Here is a 25469-nt window from a genome sequence, read left to right as displayed (position 1 = left end):
GATACCTCCAACCTTCAACACACACACAAAACACTATACACCACGGCTAGACGCCTTACAATCGTTAAGCAGGTTCTTGAATATTCGAAAAGAACACATTCGTTGTGAAGAAAAAAAGGAACCTTTTCGACGAAATCGCATCCCGTTTCCCTCAATTGGATATCAATTCATTGGCGAGTTTGCGGCGCAGCTAGGCTACTAAGTATTACTCGCATTCGTTCGTTGTCAACGGTCGCCAAGCGATTTTAGTCGGAGCTTCTTTACGAGCTTATCTTTAAGGTCTCTGCAGCTCCTATACAAATATGGGTTGGGAGGACTCAAACTACCAGCCAAGGGCTGGTCCCGCTTCCTTTCAAGTCAGAGATATCGATGGTCCCGTCGAAATGGTATCCGGTGCACCACCATACTACTCGACAGAACGCCCACTACCACCGCGAGGAAACATGGCCTCGCAACAAGCCGCATCCCGGTGGAATCCCAAGACTTGGGGGAAAAGAAGCTGGGCGATTTTCGCAGCAATTGTAGCTATCATTATCGTTATCGTCATCGTCGTCCCGGTCGAGGTCACCAAGGCGAACCGATATCCGGATTATTCCTTCCTCAATTACACTCTATCAGACTCATGTGAGTTGCTCAACTTAATTCCATGGAAAGTGAAGTAATAATTATACTAACCTTCCACTATTCAGATAACGGAACAACTTTCTTCGACAAGTTTGATTACTTCACAGGGTACGATCCAGCCGCAGGATTTGTTCACTATGTTCCGGAGGAACAAGCTACACAATTGGTACGCGCTCAATTATTGGCCCTTCGACACCACATTAACCGTTCTCTTAGAATCTCACGTACGCAAGCACGGATTCGGCAGTCTTAAGGGTCGACACTAGTGTCGGCAATACCTCTACCCCAGATGCGTCTACTGGACGTTTCTCTGTGCGGGTCCAATCCAAGACGCAGTACGACAGCGGCCTCTTCATCTTCGACGTCAAGCATACCCCCTTCGGGTGCGGAACTTGGCCGGCTTTATGGCTCGTCGACCCCAACAATTGGCCGGACAATGGAGAAATTGATGTGATGGAGGCTGTGAACAAGGCTGCAGATGGCAACCAGATGACACTTCATACGACGGACTCTTGCGAAATGAAAGTAAAGCGCAAGATGACTGGTTCGTCCATCACAACCGATTGCTATAACGCCACCGACGACAACGCTGGCTGCGGCGTTAAAACCGCCGCAGATACCTATGGCAGTGCTTACAATGACGCTAACGGCGGTATTATGGCCATGGAATGGCGTGACGCGGGTATCCGAGTTTGGCAATTCGGGAGGAACGGGATCCCAACTGACATCACGTCCGGGAGCCCGGACCCGACCACCTGGGGCGAGGCCGCTGCCGACTTCCCGAACACGGATTGCGACATCGGCTCGCACTTCAGAAACCAGAGCATCATCGTCAACATTGATTTATGTGGACAGTACGCTGGCAACGTGTACTCGACAAGCGGCTGTAAGTTATCTCTCTTCGCTTCTTGAAGGGCGGGCTAGAGCACTAACTGTTCATAGGTCCCAGTAATTGCACCGACTACGTCGCTAATTACCCGTCGGCCTTCACCGATGCCTATTGGGAATTTGGCACATTCCAGGTCTACAAGGCCTCTTAAGCGTTAGAGACTTATGACTTAATAATGATCGGTATCATTTGGAGTTGGTGGTTATTTCCGGTTTGATCAGGGTATGATAATGTTGCCGGCGGGCGAGGCGAGCGCCGCGCAACTGGCAAGACATGGATAGAGGCTCTACGTGGAATTTCTTAATCTTTTGAGATGTGGACGGACGGGTATGTGATGGATATGCTATACGATGGGTGGATGGTGGGGAGGCGGGTTTACTATGAGGTGGTACTATGCGATATGAGCCAGACTACCATTACAGCTATCCAGCTTGCAACAAAAGCAAGTTAAGAGAAAAGTTTTATGTCGACTACTACTTAATGTTCCTGTCTTCCCTCCTTTATTATTTGCACTCCCCTCTACTCTTCTAAGCCGCTTTCACTGTCTTGCGGTTTTTTGAAACACGTACGACCAATCGATAATATCAATGAGCTCGGAGTCAGCGGAATACATGAGGGTTTGATACTATAGAAAGAGAGCCTGGCCCTGGGCCAATAGCTCGTTGCTAGGTCGTTGCTGTAGCTCTCGGGAGGTGTTCTGCATGTTGACTACGTCTTACCGGATATTGTAGGTAGTGCAGCTCATATCGAACTAGAAGTTCACAAGCATTTCGTCGTAGGCAGCTACAACAACGACGCTTGCTAGGGTCAGGATAGGAATTGATAATTCCATGATGCTTTACGACTAACTAATAACTAGCTAGATTCAACCAAACTTTACCACGAATCTCATTAACAAAGCACCCATGGATACATGAGTCCTCAACTGTCAGTGTAGAGGCATCCACGGGTATATTTGGCTTCATTTCACAGTGTGTGCGCACATGATTAAATTCGCGTCAGGCTTTGGCTCGTTGGTCATTTTCCATATAACATGCTTAGGATCCTTTAGATCGCCAGTCTAGCGCCCACTTTAGGTAAATTTCCAGGAAAAAGGACAAAAAGAAACTCCGAATCGGGGAATCGAACCCCGGGCTTGACGGTCCTATTGACTGTACAATCATGAGAGCGTCAAATGTTAGCCACTACACCAATTCGGATTCGCTGCGATAGCTGCTTGCTGGTAGATTACCCCTTTCGTAAACACTATAATATAGAGAGTCCACCCGGACGGCAAACTTGTTTTTGTCCCCACTTACCATTAGTCATAATAAGGATGGCACAGGCAATTAGGTAGTACTAGCTGAATATTTACATTACTTTATCGTAACTGGCTTTTGGCTCGTATTTTAGTAGTAGCATTTGTGAAATCTCTCATGATGCCCAGTTTCCAGTTCAAAGCTCAAGATCCTAAGTGGAGAATTTGCCCCCTTCTACAGATCCGCGCAACCGTAACGCCGTCGTGCTATGCAATCCGTGACCCAACATCATTTTAGGTCCTTTCCTTGCCGAAAGGACCATGTTCGTAATCGTACACCCGCGCTCTTATGTTCTGGATCCGTGTTCCCGTACTACCCCTTACTCGTCGTCTTTTGGCTGCCGCAACCAGCTATCGATTGCTGCACTAAACGCTGCGAACGCCGCACATCCTCCCGCAACTGCAGTCGGGCCGCCGCTCCTCGCTAGGATGCCGCCCGTCAGACAACCGGCAGCCGTCCCGTTGAACAAATCGTTCTTGGCGCGGTATCCCTCGATGCCACATTCGATACCTGCGAACATCAGGCCGACGAGCCCGAAGTTCTTGGCTGTGCTGTACGACCTCGATCCCATGTCCTTAAAGCCGACTTTCAGCTGCTGGCGGAGCGGGAGTGAGGTTATCGGGGTCGGCGAGGAGCCTGGGGCGCCGGGGGTGTGGAAGGGTGTGTCGTAGGACATCTATGGTGAGTTGTTAGAGATATAGTCTTGCGGACTTGAGGTGAAATATGTGAGGATGCACATACAGATGCCATGAACATTCCAAAGAGACCACCCATACCAAACCCCATCACACCCGAGACTGCGGCTTTGCCAAAGCAGGACTCCATCATCGCGTTCAACTAGTTCATCCAAGTCAGTATATCTTGGATCGGACAAAGTCACTCGAGGAGGGGCGCAAACCCTTTTGACATTGGGATCGTTCGGGTCATATTGGCTCTGCCCTGCAGGGGCGCCGGCTCCGGCTCCAGGTATACCGCTCATCTTGAAATATATGAGATTTGAGTGAAAAGACGGAGGGATAGACGGTATTCAGATGCGACTGTATGCGGCGTAGCGACGTAGCACTGGGAATTGCGCATGCGATAACGATTGAAGATAATTATTTTTTTGCCCAATGCGACCGCCCACTCTAAAGTGGGCTAATTCCGGGTGGGTATCTAGGTAGGTTTCCCCCACTTGAATCGGTTTACTGGGACCTGCATTGGCCCACTCTACCCGCATGCCGTCACAAGCCGGCTCGATGTCGCACTGATACAAGGGGTTCATATTTGTACATATGTAGCTACCTACATCTTAGGTCTAATATGATAACAGAACAATCTGATATTGACTTCTGACATTCAAACGTGAAAGCCATTATCTTCCGTAGTCCCTATAATGCTTCAGGTCCGATGTCGAGAAACATCGAAATTATCCGAAGTTGACTGAATCAGTTCGACTACACTTCTCATTTGTGAAAATGACTGGTCAACTTCGTGATACACTCGCTTCCTCAGCTGCAGGTAGGCACCCGTGCTTCACACTGGACATCATTCGAATCCACACGCAGACCTCCCGGTCATTGTCGACATTATTGGTGGTTGTGCTGCCTTACGGTAAACACTCGTCCATTCCGTGGTCCAATGCAGATACGTCTTTCATGTCATTTGCAAACGAATATATTAATGCTGATGGTCCGAATCGGAATGCACCAGTCGGTCGAGGAATTCCCAAGAACTTCACCATTCTGGTAGAAGCTTTGATTAAATTTCAAACGGGAGCTTTGTCTATAAAAGCTTTGGCTATCCGTAGATGCTGGTTCTATTTGACTTGAGTGAACAACTCATCGCCTTCTCTTGTCAAGTCGTACAAAACAACACCACTGCAAATTTATATTTTGCACATCTGGCACATCCCATCTGTCATCTTGATCGGGAACTGACCCCCTAAGCATCGTCCTTTGCTAGAAAATCACATTTTCCTCATCATCTACACTAAACCCACCACTCCAATATGGGTAACGTTCTTACCACGGCTGCCAAGGTTGCTATTACGATTACGCTTGGTAATCCAATTGGTGCAGCCATAGCAGGCCCGATTCTTGCAATGTTTGGATTTGGTGGTATAGGCATTGGCGGTGGTACGTAGCCTGATTTGGTATTTTGACATACCTGGTTGATTGCTAACTCATACGGTTTCTATCTAGGCTCTCTGGCGGCACTTTGGCAGAGCAGCATTGGAAACGTTGCCGCAGGAAGTATTTTCGCAGCTCTGCAAGCTGCCGGGATGGCTAGATAGGGGGTATTGCCTATAACTGAAGATAGTGGGCGCTCTCTTGTTAAGTTGACATCCGCCAACTTCACGTCTATTTATTTATTCAGGAGCTGTTGACATTTGGAGATGGTAGCATAGACCAAGGATACTATGTATGCTTAGGATGTTTGAGTCAGGCCAGATGCGTTTAGTGTGTTCAACTTCTACTGTGTAGTTTTAGGATGAAAAATAATAAGTAGGTACTTCCCCTACTACAGATCAATGTATACCTACATGCGAAGCATCTAAGACATACATTTATCCCCACTAGCAATGAATTAGATCAACTATAAAACCTTTAGCAACAAGAATGTTGATGACCGGTGTTGGTATTAAATATAACCAAACTTTTAGAAAGTAGATGTTGTTCTTTCTATTATCATTCATAGACTTACAATGATGAAATTTCTTCTCTAAGTAAAATGCACCTGCCTTAAATATTCCATTAAACAACACTCTTCTAATGGAGGGGTATGGGATTCAGACCCTTGCCAAGCCTTTGCGCGGGGAGGACCCAAGCAATAACAGCATCAATCTACCAGGGGTGTTTCCCTTGTGCTAGCCCTGTCCACCAATGACGGAGGTTGATTGATCGACGAGAATTTTTTTTTTCTCTAAACACAAGTATTTTTTTTCTGAAAATTCCATAGTGCGACAGAATCCAAGTTGTTCTAAACATTTCTCACATTTCTTCAACGAAAATTTCACGTCAGAGTACCAGGTCTTTATACTTGAACATCATCAACTAACATTGCAGCCATGACGGACGAGGTCGATGTAGCAATTGCTACCTACGAGGAGCTGATGGACCTCGAGAAGGACTTTGATGACGTCGAGACTGAAATCAGTAAGTGCCCCCTTGGCTGTGACATTCAACGATCTTGAAGAGCATCTTAACATGCCACTTCATGACATATAACGATACCCAAATGCGTAAATCGAAAATGAGTAAATGGGCATTAACACCTCTTTTAGTTCGTCAGCAAGTTGCTATGAACAAGCCTCTCTATGAGAGGAGAGCAGCATTAGTCGCTAAGATCCCCAATTTCTGGGCCTTGGTTTTTGAGCAGGCACCCCCAGACCTAGATCAATACATTCAACCCAGCGACTCTGCTGTTCTCCTATCCTCATTGACTTCTGTCTCGGTCTCCCACTTTGAGATTGAAAATGGTGGCAAGGGAGACCCTCGCAGCGTTTCCATCAAACTAGAGTTCTCCGAGAACGAGTGGTTTGAAGACAAAGTACTTGAGAAGAAGTTCTGGTATCGTGTCTCTAAAGACGGCGAGGAGGGCCTGGTTAGCGAGCCGGTCCCCATTAAGTGGAAGTCGGCGGAGAAGGATCTCACTCAGGGACTACTCGACTTAGTAATGAAGGTTTGGGAAAACGACAAGAAGAATGGCCCTTCAGACAGCACGAAGATCAAGAAGGTGAAGGATTACACGGCCGACGAAAAGGCGTTGAGTGAAAAGATCGAGGCCACTGGCCTGGGTGCAGTTTCTTTCTTCGGCTGGTTCGGATATAGAGGCTTGAATGTCTCTGCCGAAGAGAGCCGACTAGCTATCGAAGAAGACAAGAAGAGGCGGGCCGAGAGAGCTGCAGGCAAGATTCCCGACCTCGAGGAGGTAAAGGATGAGGAGGATGAAGATGAGGATGAGGACCCCTTGGCCCTTGAGATTTTCCCCGATGGGGAAGAAGTCGCTCTCGCTATTAGCGATGACCTCTGGCCTAACGCTATCAAATACTTCAGTAAGTTGATTCTTACAACGCGGAATGCCGATCGTTTCTAACATGTTTGCAGGCCAAGCTCAAGAGGTCGATGTTAGCGACGTAGACTTCGAAGATGAGGATGAAGAGATGGGCGATGACGACGAAGAGGAAGAGAAACCCAAAGCCAATGGTGCCCAACCCCCATCTAAAAAACGGAAGGCCTAAACTTGCTAAAGACAGAATGAAGGTTCCTAATTTCACTATATTACAGCTCGCACAAAATAATCGCTAGATTCGAGGTTTCGCGGTGGAAGATTGTTGATGATGTTTGAGAAAATGGGGAAAAGGGGGTTATATACGCTTGTGTTCCGATACCAATGACATCGAACCTATATAGAGTGCTGAGAAACAGATTTTTATCTCGGATTAGAATTAATTAGCATGGGGAGAACTTTAGTTGCAGATGCATCTGGGTGAACTCGATTGACGATGTCAATTCGAGCCCCTGAATAATTATACCACACCTGTCATCGGGTATCGGCTCTCCTCGACGTTGATTCACGTGATAGACGCTTGGAGAATTATGTGAAGTTTACCCTTTCCAATTTGAACTTCGACCAAGAATAAGGAAGTTGCATACGGTTGATTGTGACTCCGGACGTAGTGGTGTTGAAGATCCTTGTTATTTCAGTTGTTCTCTGCAGGTGGAGCCCAGCGGCTGCCCAATATGTAAGGCACATACAAGGGGTATTCCCCCACAACTTCATCTACTCCAACTTATTCCCTTTCAACGTTTTCTCTAACTTACATCTATCTAAACATGCCTTCAGATATTGAATGTTGAGAATTATCAAAGATGAATTAACTCTATCTATAAGTTTAGCAACTAAATGATCTACAACCGAAAAAGATTTGCTTTGCCAAGAAACTATTCTTGCTTCACTTCTAAGATGAGAGATCTACAACCCCGGACCTCTCTCCTTTGAGACGAGGGATCCGCTCAGATCGAACTCAAGCAGTTTCAGCATACCGATTCAACAAGCATAGCCTCACGGCCTGGGACGGAGCTTCACCCGCACATATCGATTAGGTAGGGATCTAACCTTGACAGTCTTGGTCAATTGTAGGCGATTGACCTGGACACTGTTGCATCGTTTGACAGTTGCTTAGCTTACGCGGTTCATGAAGCTGCTTCGATATGGGTCCCAGGTAACCCTACGAACATGGGGTCTGCCACCCTACTGGAACTGTTTGTAGTTGAAGGAGTCTGTGTCCTTTGACACTTTCAACTTCACTTCTCTTCATCATCGCTTCTGGACTGGAGTTTCTCTCCTTTCGTTTCGTTTCGCAGGGCGACCTTTCATTCAGGCTTCATTCTCTTCATTTCTATTATTCATACTCGCTCCAGGTCGAGTTTAATTTATTTTCTTTCACTTCGCCCTAGCGGCTTGCTTCCTTTCGAATTATTCGAGTGACTGTTAAGAGGCTTAGGCCATCGAGAACGCCGGTGACGATTGAATTATCAATCTTCGAAATCGTAGTCGAGATATTTCACTTCCTCAGTTTGTAAAGGACATGAGGACATCCTGAGCAAAGCCAACATCCTTCTCAGTTCGAAGGCGAAGCCTTTCGCGGGCGAAGTCCCATTGCATTCATTTCTTTAATTATATCACGTTCCTTTTATAATGAAATTATCCGTTCATGCAGCAGGCCTCGTGAGCCTGCTGGCAGGTCTCACAAACGCCATACAAGTGGACCTCAGCAGTGATGGTGCGTATTGGCCAATATCAACATATGAACAGCCTGGTTGACAAAATATAGACTCTGTCAAGCAGGCAGCAAGCACAGTTGCTTTTGGCCTGTTAAAGTATTACACTGGAAACAACACAGGTGATACTCCGGGCAACTTGCCTGACCCGTATTTCTGTACGTGACCCAATCCACTCTAACGTATATAGCCATCGCTCATAGCAGTATCAGGGTGGGAAGCGGGTGCTATGTTCGGAACTTTGGTCGACTATTGGTTTTATACCGGAGATTCGACATACAACGATGTGACGATGCAGGCAATGCAACATCAAGCAGGCGAAGATAGCGACTATATGCCACAGAACCAGACAAGGACACTAGGTAACGATGACCAAGGATTTTGGGCCATGGCGGCCATGTCTGCCGCTGAGAACAATTTCCCAAATCCGCCCGAGGGCCAGCCTCAATGGTTGGCCTTAGCCCAGGCCGTATTTAACGAATATGTGACTCGATGGGACCCTCAAACTTGTGGCGGCGGCATGCGATGGCAAATATTTACGTTTAACAATGGGTTTAACTACAAGAATTCGATCTCAAACGGCTGCTTTTTCAACATCGCTTCCCGGTTGGCGAGGTATACAGGGAATCAAACGTATGCTGATTGGGCGGAGAAAGTCTGGGACTGGATGACCGAAGTTAAATTCATCGACTCTGACTTTAATATCTACGATGGAGCCGGCGTGGATCAAAACTGTGTCGACATCAACAAGGCCCAGTGGACTTATAATGCCGGTATATTCATGCAAGGGACGGCTATGATGTACAACTACACCGATGGAAACAGTACCTGGAAGGCGAGATTGGACGGTCTGGTGAACAGGACGACTAATTTCTTCTTCGACGATGGAATCGCAGTTGAGCGACCTTGCGAACAATTCAACTCTTGCGATTACGATCAACAAAGTTTCAAAGGTTACTTAATGCGGTGGATGGCATCGGCATCTCAAATGGCGCCGTATACCTTCGATACGCTTATGCCATTAGTTCAATCATCCGCCACAGCGGCAGCGAAACAGTGTTCTGGCTCACCATCGGCTAGCGCATATAAGGGCCCGGCCGGCACAGCATGCGGCTTTAAATGGACAGCCGGGGCAAATTTCGACGGGCTTGCTGGTGTTGGAGAGCAGATGAGTGCCCTGTCTGCCATACAATATACGCTAGTGAAGAAGCAGGCAGTCAAAGCCCCTGTGACTGCTGATACCGGCGGAACCTCTATCGGCAACGTCAATGCCGGACGACCAGTGGATGATTATATGCCAACCATACCAGAAATTACAACAGGCGAAAAGGTAGCGGCTGGTTTCCTGACAACGGCGATTGCATTTAGCGTCGCGGGTGCATCCTTCTTCGTGATGAAAGAATAGAAAACTCGCATCATTAACGACGAAATGAGGGAACCCCAGTCAAGAACTATTAGAGCATTAGGAATGCCAGATATAAGGGTGTACTGGAAATATGCCTGCCTGGCACTGGGAGGGGTCTCAAACCGGTGGCGTTCTAGGCGAATATTTGATGAACATATTCATATGCTTTGAAAGCAATTTTTAATCACAAATAAAATGTATTTATAAACCAGTATTTTGGACGAATATCCAAGTCATGATATTGATGTGTAAGAGGCCTCACGAATGAGGTATCGTAGTTTTGTCATTACGTGCTTCTATTCGGCTCTAAGTTTAGTTGTTTAAACGTAGGGCGAGATCTAGATGCAAGTAGATGCGCCACCAAAGCCTTCTAGATACCCATCCCACCAGCCAATGAAGCGGGGGTCCTTCACGGATCCAGTCATCGCCGACATAGTCCGCGAATTTTCCCAATGATTCCCGAGCAGTCTTAACAACTAAACGGACTCCCCAACCACCACCTCCTCTCCCGCCGCCGCCGCCGCCGCCGCCGCCGCCGCCGCTGCCGCTGCCTCTTCCTCTATATCCCTCTTCTTCCTCTTCCTCTTCTCGACAGGCCCCTCGAAGAAGACCTTGGCGACACCGCCGACCGCGCCGTCCATCTTCCTATTCTCCTTGGCGCCCTCGACCTCGGCGGCCGCAGCGCGGATCGCAGCCAGGACGGCCTCGGCCTCTTCCTTGGTGGCGGCGCGGCCGCGCCGCTTCTTGGCGAGCACGACCTCGACGGCCAGCCCCTTGGACAGGAACTCGCGCATCTTCTTCAGCTTGTGCTTCAGGTCGTGCGGCGTGATGCTCCAGCTCATCTCGAGCTCCTTCGTGGCGGCCATCTTCCGGCGCAGCGCGAGCTCGGCCGCGGCTTCGGCGGCGGCGACGGTCGCGTTGTCGTAGATGCGGCATATGGCCGCGGGCGGCGCCGCGGGATCGGAGGGGGAGGACGGGGAGGGGGAGGAGGTGAAGTCGGAGGAGGTTAGGTTGGATTCTGGGGCGGAGGAGGGAGGGGGCGCGACCATGACCAGCGTCTGCGTTTTCGGGTCCAGAGAGGCGAGGATTTCGGTTATGGGCTGCGGCTCCGAGAGCCCGTCGTCGTCGGCGATGCGGACCCAGTTGTATGGGATGTTGCTGTTCGTCAGGCGCTGCCCGAAGGTGGGCGCGCGCCGCAGCGCGGGGGTCGTGCTGAGGAACCGGGTCTGCGCCGCGGTCGGCGGGGAGGGGATTGGTCGTCTGGTGGTGATGGGGAGGAGTTGGGTGTAGGAGGAGAAGAGCCGCGGCGGGAGGAGGTAGGTGGCTGTTTGTCGTCCGAGGGACGGCGCTGCGGCGGTGGGCAGGTCTGAGATGAGGACTCGGTGGAGTGCTCGCGCCGGGGAGGCGTGGGCGAGGCAGCGTGGGTGCGCCATCTTGGGTGGTGTGTTAGGTCCTTTGCTGCGCTTGAATCCTTGGGGAGAGAAAGGCAATGATATCGAGTATTATTCAGGTTTACATAGGTACAGGACGATCTCAGCCAACGGTGCCGCTGTTGAGGCTGAAAAATGACGTTGTTGAAGATTCGCTATTTTTGCAATTGAGTTTTTAAGGTTCCACGGTTATGGATTAGCTTTCAGATTTAGAGTTAAAGCTCGCACAGCCAATCACGGCTTAGTACGTCGACCAGGTCTTACTGCCGTAGCTCGGTGCCAAGACTTGGCTCGAGTTCGTCTACCCATTTACATACATCAGATCGTCTACATCTATGTAGGTGCATATCCAACTCATGTACTGATTCAAATATCTACGTGTATACATATACACATAAGCTTCTCATCTAAGCACGCCTTGGCTCATAAAGGTATCATGAGTCCTCCCGCGAAGCAACTCAACGCATAAGAAATCCTTCGTTGCCCCTCACCAAGAGCTTCCCACCCACCGTCGCCGCAAATGTCATCCTCCCTCATAGGCCACCCCTTCCGGGTGCTCCTCTACACGGTCAAAGCCATGGCGCTGGGCCACGTCCTCGTGACCTACGGGTACAGCGCCGGGTACGGGTGGGGGCCGTCGATGCTCCCCACCTTCCAGGTGCGGGACGAGTGGTTCGTGACGGACCGGTCGTACCGGCGCGGCCGGGGCGTGCGCGTCGGCGACTGCGTCGTCTACGCCATCCCCGTCGAGCCGGGCGAGGAGGGCATCAAGCGCGTCCTCGGCATGCCCGGCGACTACGTCCTGCTGAACTCCCCCGGCGTCGGGAGCGGCAACATGATACAGGTAACGCTCTACTGTCCCCGTTATATATATATCCCCCAACCGAATTCATATTTCCCCCGTTGTATATATGCAAAACATGGAAGGGTTAACAAAGTCATCTAGGTCCCCAAAGGTCACTGCTACATAGTCGGAGACAACCTCCCCTGGTCTCGAGACAGCCGCGACTTCGGCCCCCTGCCTATGGGCCTGATCAAGGGCAAGGTGATCTCTAAGGTGGTTGTGAAGGGCTGGTGGCCGTTCGACTGGTTTTCGAAAGTAGAAAGTGGTCTTCGTCCCGCCTCGGCCGACGATTCGCCAAAGCCGTGACAAATACCCTTTCTCTTACAGGACAAGTGAAGTTACGTATCTCAAAGTTGATCACGTGTATAGTATATACTTGTAATATACGACGACTGCATAACTATGCATGCTGCATGGAAGGCGTCCGGAAGGGATGATTTGTGGGATATCATTGTTAGGCGAGGAAGTGCAATCTAATTACAAGAATTTAACAGTCCCACGCAAGGCACTACGAGAGCATCCGTGACTTGGTGGGAGCGACGAACCGAGTGGTCATCTTTTCGAACGGCGAAGCCGTAGTAGTACAAATGAGATCGGGTGCCTCCCTTTTCACGAGGGTAGGTTCGGAGCAAAGCCACGATACACCCCATCCGCAACTCAAGCCGCCCAATGAGGATATGCATTCCCTATAGAATATCGAAGCAGCCTTAAACATCGGTAAAAAAAACACAGATGCCTGCTTATATAAAATACGCCTTGAACACCGGGACCAACCACGTCCGCGTGAATGCCAGCCGGGAACAAGACAAGCAGCCCGGCAAAATTTGCTGACTAGGGAACAGTGAGAAAATGGTAATGACCGTCGATAGAGGCTTCGTCACTTCATCCCTCTATATGCGCCTTTGACATGCTCTGACCGAGCAGTTCCAAGCAACGTTGCGCAAGGTTGATAACCTCACCCTCATCATCTTCTTCAAATTCATTATCCGATTCGATCTGTCGGTTCGCAATCTGCTTAATCATCTCCACAATCGAATCAGACTTCCCAATATGTGAGATCAAGGTCTTATCCTCGGATTCTAGCAGCTGCAGGAGCGTCCAAATGGCGATGTGTTGGAAGGTCGCGTCACCACTATCCAAGAACCTGCTGAGGTAGCCGTGAATACCGCCATTTGGTTCCGTCCAGTCTTGGATGAAGATAGAGTAGTCGCCGACTGCTAAGGAGTTAGTCAACTATTAGACATTCTAAAAAATAGGGGGGGAGGGGGGGAACAGCGCGTACCTTTCGAGGATAGGTTGCCGAGAGCTGCAGCGCTGTTTCCTTGAACCTCGATACTTGGCGAGTGTGTGAGGGGAATCAGGACATCAAACACGCCGAGATTTAACAAGTGCGTCTTGAGATCGTCAGACAGGGCGAGGACTGCAATCGCGGCTGTCATCTCCGACTGAACAGTGACCGGAACATCTAAGACAAGTTGCTTGCATTTTTGCACCGCACCAGCTTCGAGTACTAAAGCCTTGTTCCTATCAGAGCTAGCAGCAAGGTTTCGGAGAGTCGATATCGCGTGACATTGGATTTCTTCGTTGTCTGTAGAGCCTAGGAGATCGACTAAGGGCTTCAAGAATCCGGCTTCGATAATGGGAGATTCGTTCAAAGGATGGATGGATATATTGCGTATGCATGCGACGGCGGAGAGGATTAACGGGAGGTAGGATGATTGAAGTAGGCGTAGTAACGGATTGAGGCCCTGTGCTCGAACGATATCTAGCTGGTATTTCTCGTCCGAGGCTAGATTTCGAAGCGCCAGCGCCGCTTGACATTGCACTTTGGGGGAAGACGAGTCCATCAAATTCACCAACGACTGGACTAGTTTAGTTTCAGACGCAGCTAATTTCCGACGGTTGTTAGAATCAACGGCAATGTTGCTGAGTGCTGTCGTGCAATAATATTGGACATCGACATCGGGAGAGGACAAGAGCTGAACCAATACGGGGATGGCGCCTGCGTTGACAAGCTGTTGTCGGTTCTCGTCTGCATGGTGCTGTTAGAAATATCTACATCAACACGGTTACAGAAAGCGAGATACATACCTGAATGTGTCATGTTGAGGAGAGCACCAGTCGCGTTTCGTTGAACCCTCATATCTCTCGATTTGGCCAATCGAGTGAGCGGGCCCAACGCTCCTGATCGTGCGATTTTGGCCTTGTTCTCCTCATGAGTTGCCAGGTTGGTGATGCATCCTACGGCGTTGCACTGAACCTCGACGTTGGGTGAAAGCATCTGACGTATGAGCGGTGTTAGACCGCCCAGTTGGACGATCAAGACCTTGTTTTCGGCTAGATAACTTGGTAAGGCAACAGCTAGATAGAACCATAGGAGATTTACTCACTATTAACAGCCAGGTTTCCAAGCGCCGCGCTAGCTGCCCTCTGTACTTCAATATCGGGACTTTGGAGGAGGAAGAGGATGGGTTCCAACGTATCGCGGTCGACCTCGCGAACATCTAGTAGCCGGTCAGTCTCGGGAGCTGGCCTTAGAGAGGTATATGTTGGTGATCCAAAGTGGGCTCGCTTGGTAACTACAAAATCCAACACCTCTCTTGTCACGTCTTGATAGTATCACGTACCTCGCTCTGTGATCTCGGCAAACGTTAGACTAGCACTCCTTTGAAGATCGATGTTGTCGGAGAAGACGAGGGTGCTGAGGGCTCGGAGAGGCTCGCCAGAGAAGAAATCGGTTTCGCCGCGCTAGAACACGGTTAGCGTGGAGTGGTTGAAGAATCGGTAGGAGATAAACATACGTTCTCGAGATATTGAAGCAGATCAGCGACAGCTTCTCTTTCGCTATCGGCCAATACTGGCTCGTAGAGACCCTCGCGAGATTTGCCTACGTCAATTTTTAGCACTTGCGAAGCTCTAATTGATACGGAAGGATTTGATGTTACCTCCGCAGCATGACTGGCAGGCCCCCATTGCTATGGGTAAGGCGAAGCACCGTGATCGATGATGATGAGGGTTGATTACTGCCGATGAAACGAAGAGCAAATGATGGATAATTGTATCCAGGTAGCAGGTAGTATTGGCTTGAATTTATTCGAAAGAATCGATTCGGTCTGGTGTGCGAAATGTAGTCAACAAACTGAGATTAGACCCAAATAATAAGCCTGCCGCCGCGAGGATGGGTGGTCCTATGATGTATCCTCGTGAGAGGCTAGGGTAGGCGGGCTATCTCGTGCAGGTCGACGACACGGCGATAATTCTGCCGGATTATATGCATCGATGCATTGACGAAACAGAACGATGGAATGAGAAGAGATCGATCTTGACCGGTGTATATTGTTGTGATTATTGAAGAGGAGTAAATGGTGTCGAACCTTCGACGTTGGTGTTTTGGGGACTTGTTTACGATTTACAAAGTTGCAAATGTAAGTCGCACCAGAAAGTGAAAGCTCAAAAAGATTGTTGCGTAAGGTAAGTAGAGGTTTTGACGAGTTCCGACATTGGACGATCCTTCCCCCCAGTCACAAGTATACCTCGAACCTAAGACGGGACCTTCCTAACCTTTAGGACGATAGTAATTGTAATAGCAATTGCTGCGCTACTGCCGCTTCCGCTGCAGTAGCCTAGGGGTGGTTATGGGTAGTGCTGTGTGGTTGCGTACAGAGAAGGAATAGTGCAGGTCTGCAGGCGGTGCAGGTAGGTGGGCTTAACGAAGGTGACCAATCCCTTCTTGCCTTTTTCTCTCTCTTGTTCTCGTGGAGCTGCGGAAGGTTTCGGTGGGAGCGGCGTGCTTGCCTGAGCTTCGGCTTGTGGATACCACCCCCTGTTGTATCTATCAGTACATACCTAAATCAGATACAATGCGCTTATCTAAACTTTTAATTACCTACATAATGTACTTAAGGTAGGTGTATTTCCAAGTTTTTATACGAGACATTATCAGCTATATTATTATATTATCAACTCCAAGATATGTCTAACAAGTATTTACAGTTAAGAATAGTATAACAGGAAGTGATCCGCATATCAAGTTATGCATATAGAGGTATGCCAAATTACAATGAAACCAGTATAGACAACAGGACGGAATGGCGGTAGGTACATGCATATACCTCCAATAGATGTAAGCAGCTTGAAGACGAGGTTGGAGCTTTCAACATGTAATCACAAAGACAGGAGCGAATTGACGTACTTAACACCTACCCATGAACGAACAGGACCCCGATTATCATCTCACTTGCCTGTTCAGGACAGCTCTTGCGTATTGCGGCAGCCACAGAGCCAGTCCACTATGGCGGGAGCTCGTCACTCCAGAGCCGGAGCTGTTGATTCGATCATTTTTAGTTTGGCTTGTGAAAATGAACATCATCCATCCACTGTCCACCATCTCGTCTTGTCTCAAAGATATAATGTACCCAGCCGCTCATCCATCTTTCATGCAGCTTACCGTGTGGATGAGCCGAAGCCAAGCAATGTTTGTTATTACGCTGCAGAACCTCCTCAGCTTGAAGCTATTCGCAATTATAGACAGCCAATCATTTTCTTGACTCCGCTGAAGTGTGGAAGACTTCCGCTGATTGTCAACAACAGCTTCTTAAGAAATTAGGTCATGAGACCTGACCCTCTAAGGCGCAACGGGGTCAGAATGGTCAAACACCAGCATCCCGTCTTAGCCTGTATGGCCATCTAACTTATGAATCCGAGCCCTCCAACAATTTTCTTTTTTAAATACGGTGATATACACCCACTCTGGCATTTGCATATATCGCTTCATGACGCCAACTTCGCCTTCGATGCTAACTACCTGCACACCAACTATACATTTAGAGGTCGGATAAGCATGAGACATGTTTGATCCTCTCGTGACTAGCATTTTCTATGTTATGGTTCGAAGTTAGGTATCTTGGTTAAATTGGAAGAGTGATGTTTGCCTTTATCCCGTTCCCGCCTTGGATGAAGCTCCCTTGGCTTAGATTAAGAAGCAGAAGCTGAGACCGACTTTTCATACGACGACTTTGTGTCTCCTTGGTGTTACATCACTTCCTCAATACGATATGATAGATCATTTGATTGTCTGTTGCTTTCTTACGCTTTGATCTCACTATCGAGTGTGTTTTCCACCCTAGCCGTTTATGGGGGATTACTACGGTTGAGTCTACAAGAAAGGAGAAACCTCGACCTTACACGAGTATCTCTATCTTAGGTGTGTTACCTTACCGCCATAATTAAATTATGTAACTTTGTGTGTTCCAGCTACCTTATCTGTTTCTAAGTTAAAGTCGAAGTCAAAAGTGGAAACTAGCTGGTATCTAAACTCACTATTACTGTGCTCTAGTTCAATGTTGGTTTTAATATGGCTTACAATAGGCTGCAGACTTTCACGGAATCACACAATGAATAGTAACTTCACAGTCAAGAGTCTTAACTTGGCCACTTTTATCCACACGCACTATACTAGGCTTGGCCAAGCAACTAGGCAGAGGCCATGCCAGATTACGTCAACCCGGTTAAGCTTATTTATCCAAGTAGATATTATTCATTTACGTTCTCACAACACATTTATATATGTAAGTATCTAAAAATGAATTGAATCAAGACATCACAAAGATGAAGACTCAAGCGTGAAGACCTAAATCCACATGTCATGGTTCGTGATTAACAAGCATCATCCATGATCCCCATGCAGCTACCCTTATCAAAAGCACTGAAAAAGAGAGTACTTAAGTATCGCTACCACCCAAGCTGCAGCTTCCCTCCGTTTACACTGTTAGGCACTACCCTATCAGATCTCTCTGAACCCCTACATTTACGTACCTAGTAGTAACCAAAAATTGAACCTTCTCACTTACATCCTACTATCTACCTACATCAATGATCAACCCAGCCAGCTAGTTAGTGGTTAAAGAGATATCAATACCTACAAATAATCAAGTTCTCAGTTGTCCACTCGGCTAGCAGCCCAGTCTAGACCACTCAAGAGAGCGAGGCTATTTATTTATCTATTTGTCTAATCTGACCTCATTCATTATTATTGCACCAATTCCCAATCCCTCCACCATCGATTATCGTCATCGTCATGAATTCAATTGTCGGCTTCTACATATCACCTTGTCTCAGCTAGCAATTCTCCATGCTGCTATTTTAACTAAGCATGTTTAGAGCTCTGTTCTCCAATTCTTTGACCAGCCCTACCCGATACCTAGCAAACTCCTCTTGGTCCTTTTTTTAAAACATCCGTCGCTTTTTACTCTCCGCACCCCTCCCCCTCTTCCCTGTAAAAAGAAGGTCTCTCCTACACCGAAGTCTTTTCCACGCTCACACCTGCTGCAAACATCCTACTACACGCCTCTGGGGAGACGGGCGTTCCACTAATAATTCCCGCCCCGACTTGCCCTGAACCCCAAGTGAGCCCCAAAAGGGTTTAAAGAGAAAAAATAAGAGAGGCGAACGATGGATGACCCTTCGAGCCGCCAACCCAAAAATCCGCCAGGCGACGAGCCACAGCGTGCGCCAACCGCGACCGCCCCCGCCATGCTGTCGGGCCTGCAATCGTCCATACCCATACCGCTGCCTCGAGCTGGTCACGAGCTTCCCTTTGTGCAGCCATCCTCGTATCTCAGACCTAAATTTCGGAGTCGTACAACACCCGTGCCCACGACGCCAATGACTCCCATTGATGAAGAGCAGTTGCAAGGCCTGGTAAGCTTTGAGATTTCGCATTCTATATATCATAACTTCCCGGCTTCTCCCGCCTTGCTTTCCCCTCCCCTCCGAATCCGACTATCGGGCTTCAGGTCTCAACCATTTTACTGACCGTCGTTCCATGTCTATAGAAAGGTCTGCGCAACTTTCTTCGAGTAAGAACTAGTTACGATGTGCTTCCGCTGTCTTTCCGACTCATCGTGCTCGACAATGACCTCTTAATCCGGAAGAGCTTGGACATATTGATTCAGAATGGTATTATTACATGCGTAGCTTTTGCGACGGTTTGAACCATTCCTAACGTGAAAATAATTAGGAATCGTGTCCGCGCCTCTCTGGGATTCGCATCAGTCCAGGTTCGCCGGTCTTTTAACGGCTACCGATTATATAAATTTGATCCAGTATTACTGCCAATTCCCGGAGCATATTGACGATGTTGACAAGTTTAGGCTCAGCAGTCTTCGCGGTATGTTGCGCCCGAAGCACGAATGTGCGGGGCATATCGATTGAATCTGTGTGGCTGATGCTTTAGGTCGTCGAAGATATTGAAAGGGCTATCGGCGTCCTCCCGTTAGAAACTGTGTCCGTCCACCCGTCGAAGCCGCTCTACGAAGCATGTAGCCGCATGCTGAAGAGTCGCGCTCGCCGAATTCCGCTCGTCGACGTCGACCACGAAACCGAGAGGGAGACGGTAGTAAGCGTCATCACGCAGTATCGCATCCTCAAATTCATTGCTGTCAATACGGAGCAGCATACCATGCTCTTGAAGCAGACGGTGCGGGAGATCGGGTTGGGAACGTACAAGAACCTTGCCACGGCCAAGATGACCGATTCGGTTCTCTCGGTGATTAATCTCATGGTGGTACACAATATTTCCGCCGTACCCATCATTGACAAAAACAATGTCGTGCTCAACGTATTCGAAGCCGTCGATGTTATACCATGTATCAAAGGAGGGGTCTACGACGAACTGAAGTCGACGGTAGGAGAGGCACTGTCAAGGAGGCCGGATGATTTCCAAGGCATCTATACCTGTCAGGAGGATGATAGGCTCGATTCGATATTTGTCACTCTACGTCAATCTCGGGTCCACAGGCTGGTAGTGATTGATGATAATTGGCATTTGAAGGGCATTATTTCCCTTTCGGACATCCTCAAGTACGTCTTATTCACTGGCGTTACTAGCGAGGAAGGTGATTACTTCCCCCCTCCGTGATGGGTTATCGGCAACCCTTCGAGAATTTTTGACGACGCATACGACACCTTGGAAATGGCGGCAACGAGGTCATGGAGTCAAGGGAGCTTATTGATGGGCATTGCAGAGGAGTCTGGCGTTCGAAAGACTAAAGTGGTTGCATAAGGATCAGTCCTTTTGAGCCCGCATAGGTTTTCATTCTCTCAGAGTAGGTATCTAGGTTAAGGAGGAATTACACGGTCTAGATGAGGGAGGCTTTAGGCTTTGGCAGAAGATAAAATGGGTCTGGATCTTACTGTGGCCATAGCACAAGCCTTTCTTGTAAGTGCAATACATTTCAAAGATGTCTAAGGAACTCTATTGGCACACATTGAAGATCGCCCACATGCCCAGGTGTGTTTACCTCATTCTGTAAATCATGGTATCACGGTATCCATGAGATCGTACCTGCGGCATGCAGTGCTACGGGGTTGGATATACCTATATGGCCGGGCACTTTTGTCGAGGTAATATCGCCTTCTATGTACGACCCGTTGCTTCCTTGGTATCTCTAACAAAATCATAGTCAGGAGAAAGGCAGGAAGGAGTGGCCCATTCGTATGTGATACGGTAGTGTTAAACGTATCATCAATCTGCCTCATTCTTTGCCGTTGCAACTTGGAAGTTTTCCATATTCTCCAGTATTTCCTTTCCTTTATTCACGACATACCCCTTTTTTTACATAGTCGCTCAAATGCAGTCTTACCATCATGATATTCCTTCGATCTCCAACAAAGGCAAAGAGCCTATCCCTACCAGTTGGTCAACGTCTTCGCAGCCCTTTCCATATCAACGAAGACGCCCAATCTCGCACTCAGGCATCGCTAGACCACAAGCAGGTCTAAATGCATCTCACTCACTTGGTATCATGGAAGTCCCTGGACGCAGAAGCAGCACTTGGACATCTTCTAGCTGCGACAGAGGCTTGCTTTCTGAACATGATGAGGTAGACAATAGAGAAGAGTTCGTCAATGAGTACAACCGACTTGCAAAGAAGGTAGCATCTCCTGCCCAATGCCTTAGTAGCCGATGAGTTTACTGACCTGGGGCTTTAGTACGGTATTCGATTATTTGTGCCTGGAGATTTTCCCGTAGATTCTGTAAGTAACATCTAGGGACGAGAAAATGATATATCACGCTGACAGGAAAACGTGTCCAAGTCTGCTCCAATTCGAAAAACGAGCTGGTTTTCCAAAGCATTGAGACGATCATCTTCTGGCCAATCAACACAAACTGTGATTGTTAAATCAGACCAGCCGCTTCGACGTCGACGGAGCATCAGTGATGCCGCTTTGAACATTGTACATCATCAAAAGAAAGATGGATTGGAGAATGCAAATCTTCAGGATCTAGTTCGATTGTGCGGGAAGAGTTTGCTCTATTTGCCCCCAGAATACACGCCTTGCTCCTTAGTGTTGCCAACATGCTTCCGAGCACTTGCACAAGCACTCGTACAACAAGGTTAGGAAGTGCAATTCATATTCTACCAATTTCTGACTAACATGTATTCATCGTAGCTAATACACGAGGGATATTCCGAATACCAGGATCGATTCGAACCGTAAACACACTCTATGAATATTATTGCGCCGATAGAGATACAAGCGATATCTCAGAGACCACTCGGTGCCCGAATCTTCCCAATCATATCAAGTGTAACACCCACGATGTCGCTTCTGCATTCAAGAAATTTCTGTCTGGACTACCTGGTGGCATTTTAGGCTCACTATCATTGTTTGATGCCTTCGTTGCAATTCACAGCCAGCTTCACGCTAACCCCGAGCTCGCCAAAACCAAAGAGACCAAACTTCGCGCGCGGCTGATTGCGCTTGCAATTGGGACTGTAAAGTCACAGTATCAAAGGGAGATTATTTGCGCAGTATTCGGCCTATTGTGCTTCATCGGTCGAGCCGCAGAAAATACTCCCCGCGAGGATGAAGATGGGAGACCTCTTCCAACATCTGGCTTGATGGGATATAATGCCTTGAGCATCATTTTCGGGCCTCTTTTAATCAATGATCTGATTCAATCCTACAAAATGAAGGTGGCAGATCCGGCAGTTGGGCTAGTATTGCTGCCGGTATCGAATCCAAAATCCCGCAAGGAGAGGCGCAAGCATAGAAGATCAAGATCAAAAGCCACCGTCGATGACTCAACCTCACTCATCGCGGTAGACAAATTGCACATCGCCAACAGTATTGCGGAGATGCTGATAGTGCATTGGAGGGAGGTAGTTCGACAGATGCGAACTCTAGGCACACTGAAGGTCAGAAGAAGTGAGCGTAATGTTCATCATGTGGAACGCAGGCCTAAATTGACCTCATCGGCCTCGGATACATGCTCATTAAGAAAACCGCCAGGTTGGGACGGTCCTGAACCATTCCATCAGAAAAAAGATAGGGGCCTTTATCCGATGGCCAGAAGTCCAATCCAAACACCGAGTAGGTAAATTCGTACACCATTCATGGCATCTCAAGTTGACGATTAGAAATAGAACCTAGCTTACTGGAGCCTCAATTTACGTCTGAAGGTCAACTTGAGCCATTATCTATGAAGCGACGACAATCACGACGGATTAATTCTATAGTCTCGACGAAATGTCTTTCGCCAACAGCTGAGGAAAGTCCGTCAACCGGGCAAGCGCCTCGTAGACATGAAAATCTTCCAATACGCCATCACGGAAGTCCACTAGGCCATGGGGTAGCTGGAAGTGAAATGACATTTCATAGCGTTAGATCCTCTTTTTCCGTACTTGGAAAAGATGAGGAATATTTGACAGGGACTCCGAGGACGATAACGCCAATTAGATCACCCCTCTCGATCAAAGATCTATCTAACAGCCCAACTGGAGAACATCTCGATGTCCAGACTCGGGACACAAGCCCGGCTGACAAGTGGAAGGCTCTGACTCTGGCTAGTAGGGCTAGCACAGAATCGTTGGCGAGGGCTGCGAAGGAAAGGCGTATGAGACGGAGTCCTGGCAATGGCTTTTTTCGACATACAGACGAATGCTTGGCACAGCGAAACAAGAGACCAGTCACACCGGAACGAAAGTGGGAGCTCACGAGGAATAAAAGTGGCAGTACATCGATGCCCTCCAAACTTTCGCCCGAGAAGAAAAGCGTATTCGAGAAATCACGGTCTGAAAGTTCGGCATCACCGACGAAAAATGGGTTCGACCGAAGTAGACCAATTCCACGTCGTTCAAGCTCGAAACCTCACAATGGTGCAGTTAGGGCGATGACTGCACTGTTTGACAATGCTGCTAGAGATTCGCCTATTGGATCGACAGCTGCACATTCAGGCGAAAGAAGGAGAGGTTCTAAAGCACCCAGTAGTATTCTGTCTACACATTCTGGAAAAGTCACACCGACTAAATCTATCAAGTCTAGCGTGTCTCCGGCAGCCAGTATACTATCAAAGAATTCCGACGCTTTCAAAGACAGATTCCAACCGGTTTATACACCGACGCGTAATCCAGAATTTGCTTCTGCTGTAAATCATAGCAACACTAGTCTCGCTTCCTCCAAGACTACTCCTGGCGACTTACGAACCAAATTTCCACACGTTTCTCTACGTTCTACCGGTAGTTCGTTTTCTGCACCAAAGAAAATGCCTCTTTCTTCACCGACTCCACCGGTTCCTCTGCGTGATCGAGAGCTTAGCCAACCACCAAGTTTGGGAACCATGATTCCTCATCAAGAAGAGCCTCCAGTAGCCCAGCACATTACTTTCGCTCGTCCGTACCCGTTCACTTCACCTGGACATTATGATGGCGATGATGAAAGGGTTTCAAGTGGGAGCCGGCCCGGAAGTAGTAATTCAATGCTCCATGTTCAAATCCGTCACTTACAAAAGCTGCTCGAACACAGAGTGGAAGAAAACACACAATTACGGCGACAGCTAGAGGCTCGCAAGAATATGGATATCGGCAAATTATGTGAGCAACTCAGGATAGCGAAGCGCGAAACTAAAATGTGGCGTGAGAGAGCTGAAGCGGCTGAGAAGCGAATCGCGGTCTTTAAGCAATTTACAGCAAGGCTTCGAGGCATCCGGGATAGCGTTTCATTGAGGGATAGCATACAGGAACTAGGCGGCGAGGGACAGGTTGACGGGCAAAGTCACCGCGTTACCAGACGAGGAACAGTGGGTGGATCCGTTTCTTCGTCTTGCTCGGGGCATACCTTGGACCAGGGGGACCTCAACGACCGTATACGTCGAAATATGAAGAAAGGGGCTGCGGGGGTTAGCAATGAGAAGAGTCGCAGCGAGGATGACGACTTTTGGAGAAGTGGTGGTAGAACAAGACGGGACGGCTTCTGGGAGAGGAAGATTTCTGGTGGCCGGACAGCGCAGTTGTGGGATATTGCCGAGGAGTTGCTGATGCTTGATGAGGATGTAAAATGATGAGTGATGGGTTCTAGCCTAAGCTTTCGACAACGAAAACTTGTGAGATAGGGGATAAGGCAAGGGGGTTCTGTCATGGATTATGGCGGTAGTACTGAGTCGTTGTTTGTGCTGTTTGGTTAGAACAGGCTTAGAGATATATCATTCGACATGCATTGAGTGAATCCATGGGTCGTGATTGTTTTAAGGATGGGGTTATATAGTACAAGCTCCTTAAGTATAGGTGGTATAGAGTTGTTCGATATTAGTTATGGTATCCATATGGATGACTTGTTGTATAAGCCATTTTAGAAGTTCTTTCCTACCTCTACTGCCATCTCCTTTTATGTAGCTTGTTTACCTACTCGAGCTTGTCTTATCCTTGTATGAGGTAGGTTTCAACCTTCTCTCCTGATAAGGTTATTACGAATCCTCAATCCATTTGAAGGATATCATGTGCGTAGGGTGACATTGCAAACGTCATTTTCAAGGTCCGAGTTATTTTGATCGATCCTAGTTCGACGACTTGTTTTTGAGTTGAACGAAGGTGGCTGCCGATCAGCCGTTATTTCAACGATTCTAGATTTGTAGGTGGATGCAGGAGCTATCCCCGGTCAACTGTGCCGTGTCTCGGAGATATTCTATTGAAGGCTTACGTACTCATCCCTTCGTTTAATCGAGCTGCATGCAATAGCTATGATGATCTACGGCTTGCGCTTAGAAGCTTACTCTTTACATATGCATCAATCGACTTGTTCACCTCGTAACGACGAAGGCTTGCGTAACTTGTTATGTTCATTGGCGAGTTGTAGAGGTGAATATCTTGAATGGAACATTGAATGACCAATAGAAAATTGGATAGGGGCAGTACGTACATCAAAGTACCTAATGG

General features: G+C 48.2%; 10 protein-coding genes and 1 non-coding gene across 11 annotated transcripts; 7 read left to right on the top strand and 4 right to left on the bottom strand.

Annotated features, from left to right (window-relative positions):
• Positions 1 to 9: 9 nt before the first annotated feature.
• On the top strand, positions 10 to 2107 carry F4807DRAFT_8988 (glycoside hydrolase family 16 protein). The gene is made up of 4 exons (XM_048003629.1): positions 10 to 624; positions 690 to 790; positions 841 to 1510; positions 1567 to 2107. The coding sequence occupies exons 1-4, from the start codon at positions 303 to 305 to the stop codon at positions 1662 to 1664; spliced, it is 1191 nt and encodes a 396-aa protein (XP_047859321.1). The 5' UTR covers positions 10 to 302; the 3' UTR covers positions 1665 to 2107.
• Positions 2108 to 2620: 513 nt separating this feature from the next.
• Positions 2621 to 2712, bottom strand: F4807DRAFT_t4. The gene has a single exon. It is a non-coding gene; the product is annotated as a tRNA-Glu (tRNA).
• Positions 2713 to 2733: 21 nt separating this feature from the next.
• F4807DRAFT_404611 (mitochondrial import inner membrane translocase, subunit Tim17/22) lies at positions 2734 to 3900 on the bottom strand. Its single transcript, XM_047996135.1, has 3 exons — positions 3710 to 3900; positions 3553 to 3648; positions 2734 to 3487 (listed from the first exon to the last, which is right to left on the bottom strand). The coding sequence occupies exons 1-3, from the start codon at positions 3788 to 3790 to the stop codon at positions 3131 to 3133; spliced, it is 534 nt and encodes a 177-aa protein (XP_047859320.1). The 5' UTR covers positions 3791 to 3900; the 3' UTR covers positions 2734 to 3130.
• A 901-nt stretch (positions 3901 to 4801) lies between these two features.
• On the top strand, positions 4802 to 5086 carry F4807DRAFT_455251 (uncharacterized protein; the record flags this gene model as incomplete). Its single annotated transcript, XM_048000684.1, has 2 exons — positions 4802 to 4928; positions 4995 to 5086. The coding sequence occupies 2 exons, from the start codon at positions 4802 to 4804 to the stop codon at positions 5084 to 5086; spliced, it is 219 nt and encodes a 72-aa protein (XP_047859319.1).
• Positions 5087 to 5619: 533 nt separating this feature from the next.
• Positions 5620 to 7343, top strand: F4807DRAFT_404605 (nucleosome assembly protein). Its single transcript, XM_047996134.1, has 4 exons — positions 5620 to 5948; positions 6077 to 6847; positions 6900 to 6998; positions 7056 to 7343. The coding sequence occupies exons 1-4, from the start codon at positions 5861 to 5863 to the stop codon at positions 7061 to 7063; spliced, it is 966 nt and encodes a 321-aa protein (XP_047859318.1). The 5' UTR covers positions 5620 to 5860; the 3' UTR covers positions 7064 to 7343.
• Positions 7344 to 8493: 1150 nt separating this feature from the next.
• F4807DRAFT_455249 (glycoside hydrolase family 76 protein) lies at positions 8494 to 9981 on the top strand (the record flags this gene model as incomplete). The annotated part of the gene is made up of 3 exons (XM_048000682.1): positions 8494 to 8578; positions 8630 to 8734; positions 8789 to 9981. The coding sequence occupies 3 exons, from the start codon at positions 8494 to 8496 to the stop codon at positions 9979 to 9981; spliced, it is 1383 nt and encodes a 460-aa protein (XP_047859317.1).
• A 238-nt stretch (positions 9982 to 10219) lies between these two features.
• F4807DRAFT_404597 (uncharacterized protein) lies at positions 10220 to 11632 on the bottom strand. Its single transcript, XM_047996133.1, has one exon. The coding sequence runs from the start codon at positions 11412 to 11414 to the stop codon at positions 10458 to 10460; it is 957 nt and encodes a 318-aa protein (XP_047859316.1). The 5' UTR covers positions 11415 to 11632; the 3' UTR covers positions 10220 to 10457.
• Positions 11633 to 11728: 96 nt separating this feature from the next.
• Positions 11729 to 12691, top strand: F4807DRAFT_404595 (LexA/Signal peptidase). The gene is made up of 2 exons (XM_047996132.1): positions 11729 to 12255; positions 12358 to 12691. The coding sequence occupies exons 1-2, from the start codon at positions 11932 to 11934 to the stop codon at positions 12559 to 12561; spliced, it is 528 nt and encodes a 175-aa protein (XP_047859315.1). The 5' UTR covers positions 11729 to 11931; the 3' UTR covers positions 12562 to 12691.
• A 446-nt stretch (positions 12692 to 13137) lies between these two features.
• F4807DRAFT_449292 (vacuolar protein 8) lies at positions 13138 to 15228 on the bottom strand (the record flags this gene model as incomplete). The annotated part of the gene is made up of 7 exons (XM_048000010.1): positions 13138 to 13469; positions 13538 to 14287; positions 14347 to 14592; positions 14646 to 14759; positions 14883 to 15003; positions 15057 to 15142; positions 15201 to 15228. 7 exons carry the CDS (start codon positions 15226 to 15228, stop codon positions 13138 to 13140), a joined length of 1677 nt encoding a protein of 558 aa, XP_047859314.1.
• Positions 15229 to 18705: 3477 nt separating this feature from the next.
• Positions 18706 to 20173, top strand: F4807DRAFT_455245 (CBS-domain-containing protein; the record flags this gene model as incomplete). Its single annotated transcript, XM_048000681.1, has 4 exons — positions 18706 to 18954; positions 19089 to 19212; positions 19274 to 19423; positions 19500 to 20173. The coding sequence occupies 4 exons, from the start codon at positions 18706 to 18708 to the stop codon at positions 20171 to 20173; spliced, it is 1197 nt and encodes a 398-aa protein (XP_047859313.1).
• Positions 20174 to 20500: 327 nt separating this feature from the next.
• F4807DRAFT_8849 (uncharacterized protein) lies at positions 20501 to 24814 on the top strand. The gene is made up of 6 exons (XM_048003602.1): positions 20501 to 20658; positions 20718 to 21188; positions 21247 to 21291; positions 21352 to 21652; positions 21709 to 22632; positions 22686 to 24814. The coding sequence occupies exons 2-6, from the start codon at positions 20886 to 20888 to the stop codon at positions 24596 to 24598; spliced, it is 3486 nt and encodes a 1161-aa protein (XP_047859312.1). The 5' UTR covers positions 20501 to 20658; positions 20718 to 20885; the 3' UTR covers positions 24599 to 24814.
• Positions 24815 to 25469: the final 655 nt, after the last annotated feature.

The sequence above is a fragment of the Annulohypoxylon truncatum genome, assembly GCF_022578515.1.
Source record: "Annulohypoxylon truncatum strain CBS 140777 unplaced genomic scaffold F4807scaffold_1, whole genome shotgun sequence".
NCBI classification, from domain to species: Eukaryota; Fungi; Ascomycota; class Sordariomycetes; order Xylariales; family Hypoxylaceae; genus Annulohypoxylon; species Annulohypoxylon truncatum.
Note: the sequence above shows the minus strand (reverse complement) of the source record. Positions and strands in the feature narration are given on the sequence as shown.